This window comes from Nothoprocta perdicaria, unplaced genomic scaffold, assembly GCF_003342845.1.
Source record: "Nothoprocta perdicaria isolate Ctin4 unplaced genomic scaffold, notPer1 scaffold_195, whole genome shotgun sequence".
NCBI lineage: Eukaryota > Metazoa > Chordata > Aves > Tinamiformes > Tinamidae > Nothoprocta > Nothoprocta perdicaria.
Window position 1 is genome coordinate 425,045 of NW_020455149.1, and position 12,453 is coordinate 437,497.

The 12,453-nt window shown below is 44.3% G+C and overlaps 1 protein-coding gene across 1 annotated transcript in view; it reads right to left on the reverse strand.

The window, feature by feature from the left end:
* Positions 1-2,223: 2,223 nt before the first annotated feature.
* BRAF (B-Raf proto-oncogene, serine/threonine kinase) overlaps positions 2,224-12,453 on the reverse strand; it is a 57,398-nt gene continuing 47,168 nt past the window's right edge. The window contains exons 16-18 of the mRNA XM_026037259.1: positions 9,802-9,936; positions 8,822-8,975; positions 2,224-2,884 (exon numbers count right to left, since the gene is read on the reverse strand). Coding sequence (XP_025893044.1) covers positions 2,862-2,884; positions 8,822-8,975; positions 9,802-9,936 — 312 coding nt within the window. The 3' untranslated portion in view covers positions 2,224-2,861. The remainder of the gene's footprint in view (positions 2,885-8,821; positions 8,976-9,801; positions 9,937-12,453) is intronic.

The window sequence follows — 12,453 nt, forward strand, 5'->3', positions numbered from 1 at the left end:
AGGATTTCTCTAAACAGCAGCCAAACAACTTGCACATTCCTCAGGGAAAAAAAAAAGAAAAAAAAAAAGAAAAAAATACAGAGAAACTAAATAACCAAACAAACCAACCTCAGTAAAAACAAAACCCCAAAGATCACGTGTTACTCATAAAGTGCTTTGCATGGACAAGGAGAGCAGTTTTCCTTGTGCTTTTCCTATGGGCTCAAGAAGCATACTGTAGACTAATGGGTAAGGAACCATCCCAAAAAAAAAAAGGGGATTTAAGCAAAGAAAGAATGAAAGAATGTTTTAAGCAAAGAAAGAATGAATTTCCTAACGGTTATATTTAACAGTTACATTTTAGCAGAACAGTTTTCTGCTAGGGCGACCTTGTGGAACAAAACTAAGGATTTTAAACAAGCTCTGCAAGACGAGTTGCTCTTGAACCGCGTGTACAAGCCCTGGCAACAGTTTCTTCCAAAAGAAAACCCAACAAACCTCCCCAATCCGCCGTTTCCCGCCTGCGCTCCGTGCACAGCCGGGGCGGAAGCCCCCGCGCGCGGGTGGCGGCACGCAGGGAACGAGGCGGGAGCGAGCGGGCTCTCCCGGAGCAGACATCCGTCCCCGTTCTCCCCGCGTGCCGCCTTCCCCCTGGGCCGGGATGGCTCCGGCCGCTGCTGCGCTCCGGCACCGCTGCCCAGCGCCAACGCGCCGCGCAGGGGCTGTCGCTGCCGCGCGGAGCCCCGCCAGCCTCCGGAGGAAACAACGTACAAAGAGACGAACACAAAACCCCTACAGCATCTGAAGACCCACAGCAGACAAGAAAAAAGTTGTGCTTTTTTTTAACGCATCCTGTACACAAAATCAGCTCAATTCATGTTCCAACATGAATCACTTCATTCTCCCCGTGACTCTCAAGTCACTCGCTATTGCTGTCTTGCTCGTGTTCGTGGAACCCACACGAATACACAGTATTTCAGTGGCGATTCCCACGGATCCTCAGGCGAGGCCGCGGCACGGCCGGGCTCCTCCGCGACACCCCGGCACGGACACCCCTCTTGCCCCGTGCGTTTGCCTCCCTCCTTTACTGGCCACCCTTCCATTTGCCGCCCTCGTGTTGTGCAGAGACCGCCCAGGCCCGGCCTGGCCAGCGCCGACCCGCTTCTCCGAGCCGGGATCCGTCCCTCACGTGGTCTGACTTGCCTCCGCACACGTGAGGTACATTTAATGCCACACACCAGAGAACGTGGCAGACAGAGCACATCACCACATATCCTACCAGAGGTAAACCACGTGGTGGTTCCTACCAGAGGTGAGCCACGTGGTGGCTTTTTTTTAACTTTTCTTTTTCTTCCCTGACTGGGTAACTTGTCAGAAAGCTACCGACCACTTGGAAACCAGGACCGGAGAACAGGGAAAGAAAGCACTTGATTGCAGACACCGCCACCTTCATCCCAGTTTGCGAAGGGTACAAAGGGGAAGGACGCACGTAAAGGGAGGAAGAGCTCACAGGGAGGAAAGCGATGAGAGGAGGAGCAGGAGTCGGCGTGGATCCAGCAAGTACCGTTTGGTTTTGTTTTAATCCGACAACTTGCCGTCAGGACAAGGTGCTCCACACGTATGCACGCACTGAGCGGAGGACGTCGAGCTAACAGGATAAAAATCCTTTTWAAAAAAAGAAAAAGCTCTCAAAAGTACCAAAACATAATTTTTGGAATGTCTAATTCTAGGGGGGGTTTGTATTTGTATTCAATTCAACCTGAGAACTTTTTTTCCCCAGTTACGAAAACATTACATATTGGTAAGGTACCTGGCATTAACCTGCACCCTCTTTTAAAATAAAACTTTTAAAGTAGGTACATACACCATTCACAGTCTGTATCGGGAATTGTACAGACTTCAGATGCCACAGCAGCATCTCTGATAAATACATTGTATCAGAAGATACAAAAAGAAAAATGAAAAAAAAAAAAAAGAGGACAATCTCTCCATTTTTTTTTTTTGTTAACTTCAGTTTGTTGCTGGACCAACAAAAGAAGGATTTACCTAATCCTTCTAAAAGATGCCATATATGCACACACCAAGAAAATACTGGAAAAGGAACAAGGTTAAGGTTGGTGGTTGTTTTTTGTTTTTCGTTGTTTTTTCGAAAAAGTGATAAAAGGAGATCCAAGAGAAAAAAAAAATGAAGGTGCAGCAGCATCCCCTTTTCCTTTGGATTAACCGCTTGGCCTTTAGCCGAGTGTCTTCTCCAGCTCCATGCCCCCGCAATTTTACTTTCCCGCCAGCGCCAGCCCGAACCAGAGGCAGGTGTGGATGCGCGAGCCTGCAGCGCACCGAAAAGGGGATGCTGCGTTGTCCGTGAGCCAGCGAGCACACACCGGGGGGAGGAGAGCAGAACGGAGGGTGATCCTTTCCATTAGCGCTCGTCAGACAGTCAGCCTCTGAGGACACGTGGTTAGAGGGAGGAAGCCCCGGCAGAGCATCCCAGCAAGGCTCCCGACGTGCAGCAGCAGCAGCAGCAGCTCCGTGCCCTCGCGCCCGAGCACCGAAGTCGAACCGCGAGGGCCCTCTCCTCTCTCCGGGGAATGATGCCAAGGGCACAGGCAGCCACTGCGGGTCTCCGATTGCATGTGGTGTTTTGTGTTGGAGGAGAAACACTGGCAGCAGGGTGTTCTGGTTCCTAAAAAGGTACTTGGGTTTGGTTGGGTTTGGTTTCCCATTGTGTTGGCCTGGCAGTTCCATTCTGCTCCGCTTTTAAGCTTATGGATATCTTTTCTAGATTACTTTAGGTGCTGAGGAGCAGAATAGAGTTTGGATGTTAAGAAACTGTAGGAACACAAGACTTAAATAACAGAGTGGGTGCTGCCATGGTGCTGTGGCTACTTGAATGCTGCAAATTCTCCTGTAGAGGGAGGACAAGAGCTTGGTTTAAAAAGGTGATTTCAATTAATTAGTGGTCAAAGATTCTCTCCAGACTAGTTGAACATTAGGTTAAACACAAAAGAAGTTAAAAAATGCAAACTGTTAAAAATAAAGCATAAAAGACTACGTAGTGAAAGAACATTAAATACAGAGCCAGCACATCTTACTGAAAAAAAGAATTTCTTACAAGCAAGCTGTACCCATTTGTCCCAGGACAGAGGTCTGAAAGTTCAAGCCATGTCTAATTCATCGTGGATTTAGAAATAAAATGTGCCTGTTTAATTGGACTGTAAAACCCCTTTTGCACATACAACTGTCCAAAAAAGTGACAGCTGCACTAAAGGTGTCAGCTGCCAATGGATCTGCGGCGCGGTGGGAAGACGGATTGTTACAAAGAACTGCTCTGCACACACGGGAACCTTCAAGGACTGCATGCAGAAAGGTGCCTGAGTATTAAACTGCTATTAAGAGTATTTGAGCCTGGCTCACACACCAACAGAGCGCCCTAATGCGAGGAGGGAAAACCAGGGGGAAAATAAAGCAAAAAATAAGGGGGGAAAAAAATTACAAGACAGTCTATTCATGGAGCAGAAGGCAGGGATCACTAACGTGGAGCTCAACCCTCTGCTTGCTTCGGAATCAGTGAATAAGYAGCAACTCTGCGCGGTTGCTTTCCCGTGCTGCCATCTCACTCAGCACCATTTATTCAGGTGTGTTAATCAAAAGGACACAAAGTGGTGGGAAATGCTATGCACCCATTCCGTCCCGTTGGCCCYGGAGCGCAGGCACTGTGCGGAGCGGGCGGCGAAGCCGGGGCAGGGGCTGCAGCACAGACCTGCGAGCGGCGGCTGCGGAGCGGGGCTGGTCAGTCCGCAGGAGGCCCGGGGAGACCTCGTCGCCCTCTACAACTACCTGAAGGGAGGCGGCAGYGAGGCTGGGATCGATCCCTCCTCCACAATAGCTACYGACAGGACAAGAGGAAATGGCCTCGAGCTGGACAGGGGAGGTTCAGGCTGGATAACAGGAAGAATTCCTGCATGGAAAGAGTGGTGAAGCACTGGGACAGGCTGCCCAGGGAAGCGGTGGGGTCACCATTCCTCCTGGCAGTGTTCAAGGCCATGTGGATGAGGCACTCGGGGACAGGGTTTAGCAGGCAGGGTGCTGAAGGGCTTATGGTTCGACTCAATGATCCTGAAGGTCCTTCCCAACCATAATGGTTCTGTGGTTCCGTACAAGGGAGCAGGAAGAAAATCAGCAAGCAGGGCCGAGAGGGGGCTGTGAGCGAGAGGAAGCAGGCCGGGAGCGAGGCTGAGGCCTGGGCTGCGGCGGCCCCACGGGGAGCCTGAGGCCTGGGCTGTACTGTGTTATTTCTTCCTGTTCCTCTCTCTCTTCTAAACCCCTTTTTAAGAGGGGAAGGGCAAAAGATCATCAGATATTGCCATGGGGGGCTTTATTTTCTCTTTTCTTAAGAATGACATTCATGCTTAACTTCGCTTTCAAAACATGCCCTACTTAATTTATTTTTCAGCGTGCTTTCCTAAACTGCTGATTAAAGATCAATTTATAAACAAGAGATCGCTCCCTCATTACTCATCTTGTCCTTCAGCCCATTTCTGCTAATAGTTTGGCTTTTAATAGTTGCCCAGGGATTTCAGAAGATAAAAGACGAACCATTAATTATGAAAGGGCAATGGAAAAACAAGACCAAAAGTCAAGAAGTATTTCAAATGGTGCAGTAGCTATAAAGAGGTGATTTTCAGACTTTTTTTTTYCCATTTCATTTTAGCAGAGAGKTTTTTTTTTGTGATAAGATCGTGCTAAGTCTCCCACTTCAAAGTCCAGATGCTGATCTGGTCTCAAAGCAAGTAGGTGACCAAGATAAGTCACATGTTTATCTAACAGGGGAATTACGTTGACTGCACATGTGGTTACCAGCAACAGCTTTCCTTCCATGAGGAATGTAGATGGCTCTGACCGTCTACGTTACAGGAGCCCTCTATCCTGCTAGGTTTTAACAGAACTTTTTGAGGACTAGCTGAAAAGTATTTTATGTCATCCATTCTGTTTTGGAGATGTAAAATATCTGTAGCTGGTCCCTCATCCTCCGTAGGACACCCCATCGGGCAAGCACAGGTAGGCTGCTCCTGAGATGCAGGATGCCCACAACCAAGCGACAATCGAACCACAAATTCACTGCTTTCTAGTTGGACAGGAAGATCTTGCCTGAGAGCAATGAACGGATGAAATGATGACAGTTTTGAGAATACATCTGACCTACCTTGTCCTGCATGAATAGGATCATCCCAATTCTGTCCTGCAATTTTTTGGATGCTGTTCTACAGCAGCCAGTGCCAACCCAAGATGCAGAGACCTTCCCTCCTGGCCTGAGCAGCTCCTCCCTGCAGTGCCACCCTGGAGCTCACCTGGCAAACGCCAAGCGGGGGGACTTCTCTAATGATGTTTGAAGAACTGCTCTCTTCGCTGTGGTGGSAAACCCGTGCACCCTGTGCGGAACTGACTCGTTATGGGATCAGAGAGGATGTGCCAGYGCAAGGCTGGGAGCCAGCCCGTGCTCACTCTGTCAGCTTGCTGTGCTATAAAGACACCTATCTGAAAATCTGGGAAGTGAAAAGACATGAGGCTATTTTATCGATTGAGACGGGCATGTGACAGACACCCCTTTTTTGCTTTTTCCCTTCCACCATGCAGAACTCCTGAAATTTGCTTTCAATGACAACGAGAAATTCATTTCCACATGCTGTAGAGCATTTAAAAATCTACATTTCTTACAGACGGCTTTTGAGTTAGTTGCTACAGTCTTTTCATGTTTGTCGTATGCGAAGCAAGTGGACACTATTTCAAATGCAATCACTCAAAAATCTACTAAAAGATTAAGTTATCTCATGAGCCCAAATGATATACTGTAAGGGCATGTTCGGAGTGGAACAAGTTGCCCCTTATCCCTGGAAGGATTTAAAATGCAGTTTACAAGTGTCCCTTCTGAGAAATTTATAAGTTACGTGGGCTCCTGAGGTCACTAAGGGATATATACCTGACATCTGAATTGCACCCCTTATCAAAGAGCAGATGTCATGCTTTTTCAGAAGGATCCCAGTGAGAAGATGCCCTTCTAGGTCCATGCCAGTTGTGTCCACTGGAGTAGAGAGCAACCGACCTAGCAAAGGGACAGTATTTCTACAATTAATCTGCTACTTTGCCTGGATTACACTCACAGACACAGAAAAAAAAAGTTTGGAGAAAAAAATATAGTTTTCCTTCAGTTCTTGTAGCAATCTTCCACACGGCTACTTTCCATTGACTAAATAAAAACTTGGAACATACTCTGATGTGGATAGCTGGTATCCTCAGGCCAGGAGCAGACATTTTTTTGTTTCTCTACTCACATTACCCAGATGAAGAGATGTAAAGATAAAATGAATCTCACATGGTATAAACTGCCTCTCCCCAGAAGCCTGGGTCCTTACAGACCAGTTTAAGACCTACAGGCATCTGCTCCTGAATTATACAGCTGGGCTGCAGTCTTTTTTTATGAATCCTGACCAAATCTACAGGTAAATTTAGGCATTTTCTGCCTATACATGTTCCAAAATTCTACTGAAACTGCAATTATAAGCTACATTAGTTCAATGCCCAAATGCCTTTTATGTCTGATAAGGGCAATGATCATCAAAAAATAGCCTCATTTTAGGATTCATGAATGCATTTTTTTACGAAGCAAAGACAATGTTCTTGTCAAGGATGCAAGAATAGCACTCATTATCCAAAAAAACCCCTCAAGTCACAAAAGAAAAATTCCAACACTCTGACAACAGATGCAGCAGGAAACGGGGCCAAATATATCTAAGGATGGCAGCATTCTTTTCCATAACGTAGTTCCTATAACTCTGAAGAATAACCTTAACAACAGCAAGGAAAACACTACTCCTGGGAATATCTTGCTTGAACTTCCCGGGCAGACCCTAGAAAGAGCGGGACAGGGCCGGGCAGTGCTGATGCTTCTGCACTTTCCTGAAGCCCCGGGGAGCCTTTTCCGCAGGCGCTTCCACCTCCTGCTCCGCCTCGGCACAGGGATGGGCTCTGCAACCCACACTGAGCGCCGACCCCAAGGCCTACAAGTCACTTCTCTCAGCTCTCTGAAATGGAAAACTTAATGGATAAAAGGAAAAAAAAMCCACCTAAGTCCTGTTTTCATTTTAAGATAGGCCTGCCAGGATGAGGTAGAAGTATCAGAAAGACAGGAAATAGATTTCTTAAGACAATAATAACTTTCATCTTCAATAACTGTTTCCATAGAGCTGGATTTCTACAGCTGAATTTTCTTGCACAACATAATGAAATAAAGAAAGCTTACTTCCAAAATTGTTCCAACAATAGAAGCCAAAAAAGCCATTAAAACCAGGTTAGAAAAACGTAGAAATTACCTATCTCTCCCTAAATGAATTCCACCTCCTGCTTTAAAAGACTTAGTAGCCAGGAAGAGAGCAGAAAACTTTTTTTTTCCTTAACTTCTCATCTAATATAAAAGCCTAGTGCTAGTAGAAGTGCAAAGAACTCTATAATAGCCATTAAGGGCACTTCTGGCCCTTGAAGGCCTAGCAAAACTGCAATAGCTTGTTTCTGGTGCAGAATAATCTGTGAAAATGAAAGGCCTAACAGTTTGAAACACTTGATTGCATAAAGGTGTAACACCACAGTTGTTACTATTTTCCTGTTTGACTCCCAAGATTGGGAGTCACATAACCTGAACCACTGTTCCAAATTACCAGTTCCAGAAAACAGGTCCAGCGAAAAAGCGCCTTTCAAGCAAGCTGAYAAGATCTCGCTGGGTTTTCTCGCTTTCTCAGGTCGGTTCCTAGTCTGACCGACTCTCTTCCAGTCAAACTAGCAGCTTTTGTATGATCCCTCACTGAACAGTGTGTGCTCAGCAGTATTAATAATATGGAAGTTACTAAAATGTTTCATTTTAAYGGAGTTCATGGAATAATATTGATTTCTGTGAAAACAGCTGTGTTTTCAAATGGTCTTTTTCTTTCTATTGGGGCGCTAGCAGTGTATTTCTTTTRAAGAATTTGGTACTGCTTCAGACTTTTTTCTGACATCCTTGCTAAATGATGGTTATGTGGATCATTATAAGCAACAGCAATTCAGCAAAATAGAGATTCGGAATTCCTTCTATGTTGCCTTGTAGGAAAACCCTGCGATACCTAAACTATAGCACATCAGAACATTTAGGCAAAACCCCTAAACAAATAAAACCCAAAGCACCACTCTGCAGGAGGAGATATTCTCTAAGCAGCACTATTTTAAACCTCAACTTTCAGAAAGTCACTAATGTCTTTCTTTGCATTCCGTGTTGTATCTGCTAACTTCTGTTGACCACAAGAAGTTTTCACTGGTTTATTTCTCCACCTCGTTTCCCACAGATGAGACARTTAGTAAGTGAATAATCTAACGTCTATTGCTCAAATATCATGTCCTCAACTGGAAAAAAAAAATGAAGGCAGCTTGTGCAGATGAAACTTAAATACATCACTGAGTAACTAACTCCAATCAGTAAACCTGCCAAAATATGACACAACAAGCAAAAATGAAAACCTGTGACCTCAGGATGACTTTTGCTTCTTTTGAAGTGACTTTTCCCATTTCTCCTAAGTGACCTTACAGTTCTTCTTGTGCCAGCTGGTCCCAAGGCATCCCTCACCGGCACGAACTTTGTGCTTTGGACACCTGATGTTGGACACTGCATTAGGCAGTGCATTTTCATTCCCTCAGCCCACCTTCACGAACAGCTGGTAGGAACCGAGCCCCTCCATGTGTTGCCCCCGTGGGCACGCAGCAGCACACAGACACACAGGCACACGCTTTCACACGTCGTYTCAGTGCACTGGAAACCCACCGTATCCCCCTGCCTGGATGGGCGTTTTGGGAGAAGCACAAGCATAGAGACTAAAATCCTCCGTCTGGAAGCCAGCCCGGTTTAAGGAGGGCTCAGATGCACTGCGGTGAATTTTTGGCAATGACCGGGCCAGAAGCTCAATGGAGGCAAGAATCTGAAACGGGGAGAAAATCAGCGATCAGAGCTCGGGTTCCAAAACTGTGAGCAGTCTCATTCCGGCAATGGCAGAACACCAATTACTTACAGATAAATATTTATACACACATTCAAATAGAAACACTTAAAAACAGACTAATACTTTGCACTCTGATATTTAYATATTCTCATAAGCCTGAAAAGGACATTTTGGAAGGCACATTTTCCCCTTTAGAAAGACATACTAATTTCTCTCTGTGAGCTTCATGACTATCTTTACCCCCTTGCTTAYAGTACCTACATCATCCCTGCAAATAAAAGTTGGAAGTGGTTTGCTTAACATTTAACTACTATGAGGCCAGTAGGGGGAGCTCTGTATTTTTGACATTGATTCTGAATATTTATTTTTTTTTAAAAAAGCCATTAAATAAATAATTTTGATTAAATAATGAAAAATAAGCCAGCTCTTAGAATCCATGCCTTTTCTTAGCAGGGATAATAAATCCAGTTTTGTGGCAAAGTTATCACAAATCTAACTCTGAAATATTAGTGCCTTACTACAATTATTAATTCCACTATTGCTCAGTATAATTTTCTCCAACACATAAACGCTTTTCCAATTATACAAGAAATTTTAATACCTGCTTTTAAGCTTGAATATGAACATTTCTAACTAAGTAGCATTAACCAAACAGTTAGCTACCAAAACAGGACTCTTATGAAGCCCTGTCAGAACACTCAATTGATAAAGAAACAAAAAACCCCTTGACCTGGCTAACAAGCTCATAATTGACCTTTATTTTTTTCCTATTTGGGATGTAAAATCAACTAAGAACATTTCCCACCTGTGGAAAAAGGGGTCTCTCATCTCTTTTCTTTTTTAAGCATTCTGCCATTAGTCTCTTCATAGCTTTTGGACAGTTGCTCCGTACTTTGCTGAGATCTGGAGATAGGTATCCTCGTCCCACCATAAATATTATCTGCATTTTAGGGGAAGAGATGAGGGGAGATGAGTGCATTAAACAGTGTAACAAGTAAGAAACATGATGAATCTTACTGGATTTTTCTAGGCTATTTTATTTCTACCAGCAAGTTTTCTACTCCTAGAAAGTAGTATCTGCTGCTGCAGTCACCAAGTTCCTGGGAGCAATGCTGGCTGACCTGCCTAGTGCAGTGCAGAGAAAAATGCAGAGAAAAAGTTACAATTCTCCTCCTTTCCTTTTTAATTAACCAAAAAAAAAAAAAAAAAAAAAAAGAGAGAGAGAGATTTAGGTGAATTTAGGTGAAGCCTAAATGCTCATAAACAGTTGCCATTTATAGGAATAGCCATCTGAGGCACAGTTCCTGGGTGACAGAAACAGTTTAAAAAAAGGCAACTCCATAACAGGAACAAATACCTAAAAATAAAATACTAACTTGCCTCATATTATAGAAGTTGACAGCAAGTTCATACCTAGTAGCATTTTAGGAAACATATGGACTCTAAATATCTAAAATGCCCTTACCTTTTGAATACAACCCCCTTATTCTTTTTCACCAGAGAAGCTTCTTTCCATCCCACACTTCCCCAAATCCCAAACAAACTAAAAGAAAGCAACAACAAGGGAGAGCCTGGCTCTTCTTTGTGGAAACTACTCCAAGTCAGGTTTGGTAGTGCATTTAGAAAGACAGTATTTTCTTTTTACAGCAAAAACTTTAAAACTGAGAGTTTGCTTTAGGCCTGGGGCTAAAACTTTAGCACAGACCTGATGTCACTTAACAGAAAGTACGAAAATGAAGTGTTAAACCTGGTTTGTCTTTGGGGTTTTTTTTTGCMTATATGAAGAATATGAAAAAAGTCAGCAAACATGGTCACGTCAAGGCAAGGTCAGAGGCAGAGCAGCTTCAGTTCAGCAGCCCCCTGACACCAACTCGTCCTCCCAGGGGAGCCAAGCCGAGCCCCACTGCAGCTGCAGCAGGGGTACGACGCCTCACTGGTTAATGAAATGGACCCATTTCATATCTCGACACAARGGCAAAACAGCACATAGAAGAGTAGTTTGCCTGAGATGTTATTTATACCCATGTAATTCTGGTCTTTTCTGAACTTTTGAACTTATTTGCATCTGGATTTGCATGGAGAGGGAGCATGAAACTCCCACATGGTTTATCTAGAAGTTCCAAAGTRCCACAGCAATGTTTCATAGTAAAGACTATTTTATCTTATCCCTTACTACTTCTGCAAATACATCTAGCAGCATGTTAAGAGTTAGTTTTYACTCTAAAGCTACAGTATTTTACTGGGAACTACTCCAAATTCTTTAATATTTTTGATTCCGTTTTTTTTATTAATACAGAGCAACTTTAAATACCTAAGGAGAATGCCACCACAAGACCAGCCCTAGTCATTCTATGGAAATCTCTTCAGGTCAGAGACATCATGATGTGCAATGAAAATGGCACTTTGCTCCCCGGGATGTCTGCTGCGAGGCAGCAGTTACTGTGGACGCTCAGCACCTGCTCTGTGGAAAGCTGGGGCTGATAAAACCCAACACATCAGGTCACGTTCGGTATCTAGGCCTCACTTGTGATCTAAAACCTGTCTCAGTACTTGGTTCTGGGCACCCACATCTCTAGGGCTYGTGATGCAAATCTCATAAGGTGAAAATAAAACAGATACTGCTTTTAAAAGGCTGCAGCCATCTGGCCAGGAATCTGGACATTTCCTTTCCTTCAAAAGAAATGAAGTGGAGAGAAAACAAGTTGCTCCACATTTGATGAATCGGGATGAAGYGCTCTGACGCGCAGGGAAGCAGCCTTACAAAATGGCATTCTCACATGAACGTTGCTATGGTTGCAGTTCTCAAGTACTGACACCATCAAAAAAAAAAAGAACAAAACAAAACCCGAGGGAGGCGAATCCAAATACAACGTAAATACATCATCACTACCYAGACATGGAATACTTTGCACCAAAGGCCTTGTCGCATACATCTCGTTTCCAGACTAGAAAACTGAAATGAGACAAGCCTTCCTGAAGATGGCTCTCATATAGCAACACACAGGTGTGGGGTATCTCTAGACTTATGGAATATTTGTTSACAAGTAATTGTCCTACAGGACAGACACACACTGAAAAGTCAGACACTTTATCAAGCAGTATTTGAGAGGTGCTGGAATCCTCAATACCCATTAGATGGTGCAGGCGTTTTTGGAGACTGAAATAAATACAAGACACTCAGTGAAATGACTGCTGCTCYGTTTTGCTGCTCCTATTCCTGAGCTATTACTCTGTGCAGTTCAGGAGGGAAAAAGAAAACGGGGGGGATGTGGGGAGGGGAGGGTACTGTGAACATATGGAAAATCACTTCTCCTTTGCAGAACTGTTCTAAACCAGATTACTATTAAGAAATATGTTCTCTCCCTAATAAGTATCCTGGCAACCGGCTCAGAATGTGAAAACCTATATTTGAGGTAAAAAGAACAAAAAATAACTCAAGAAAAGTAGGTGTACTGGT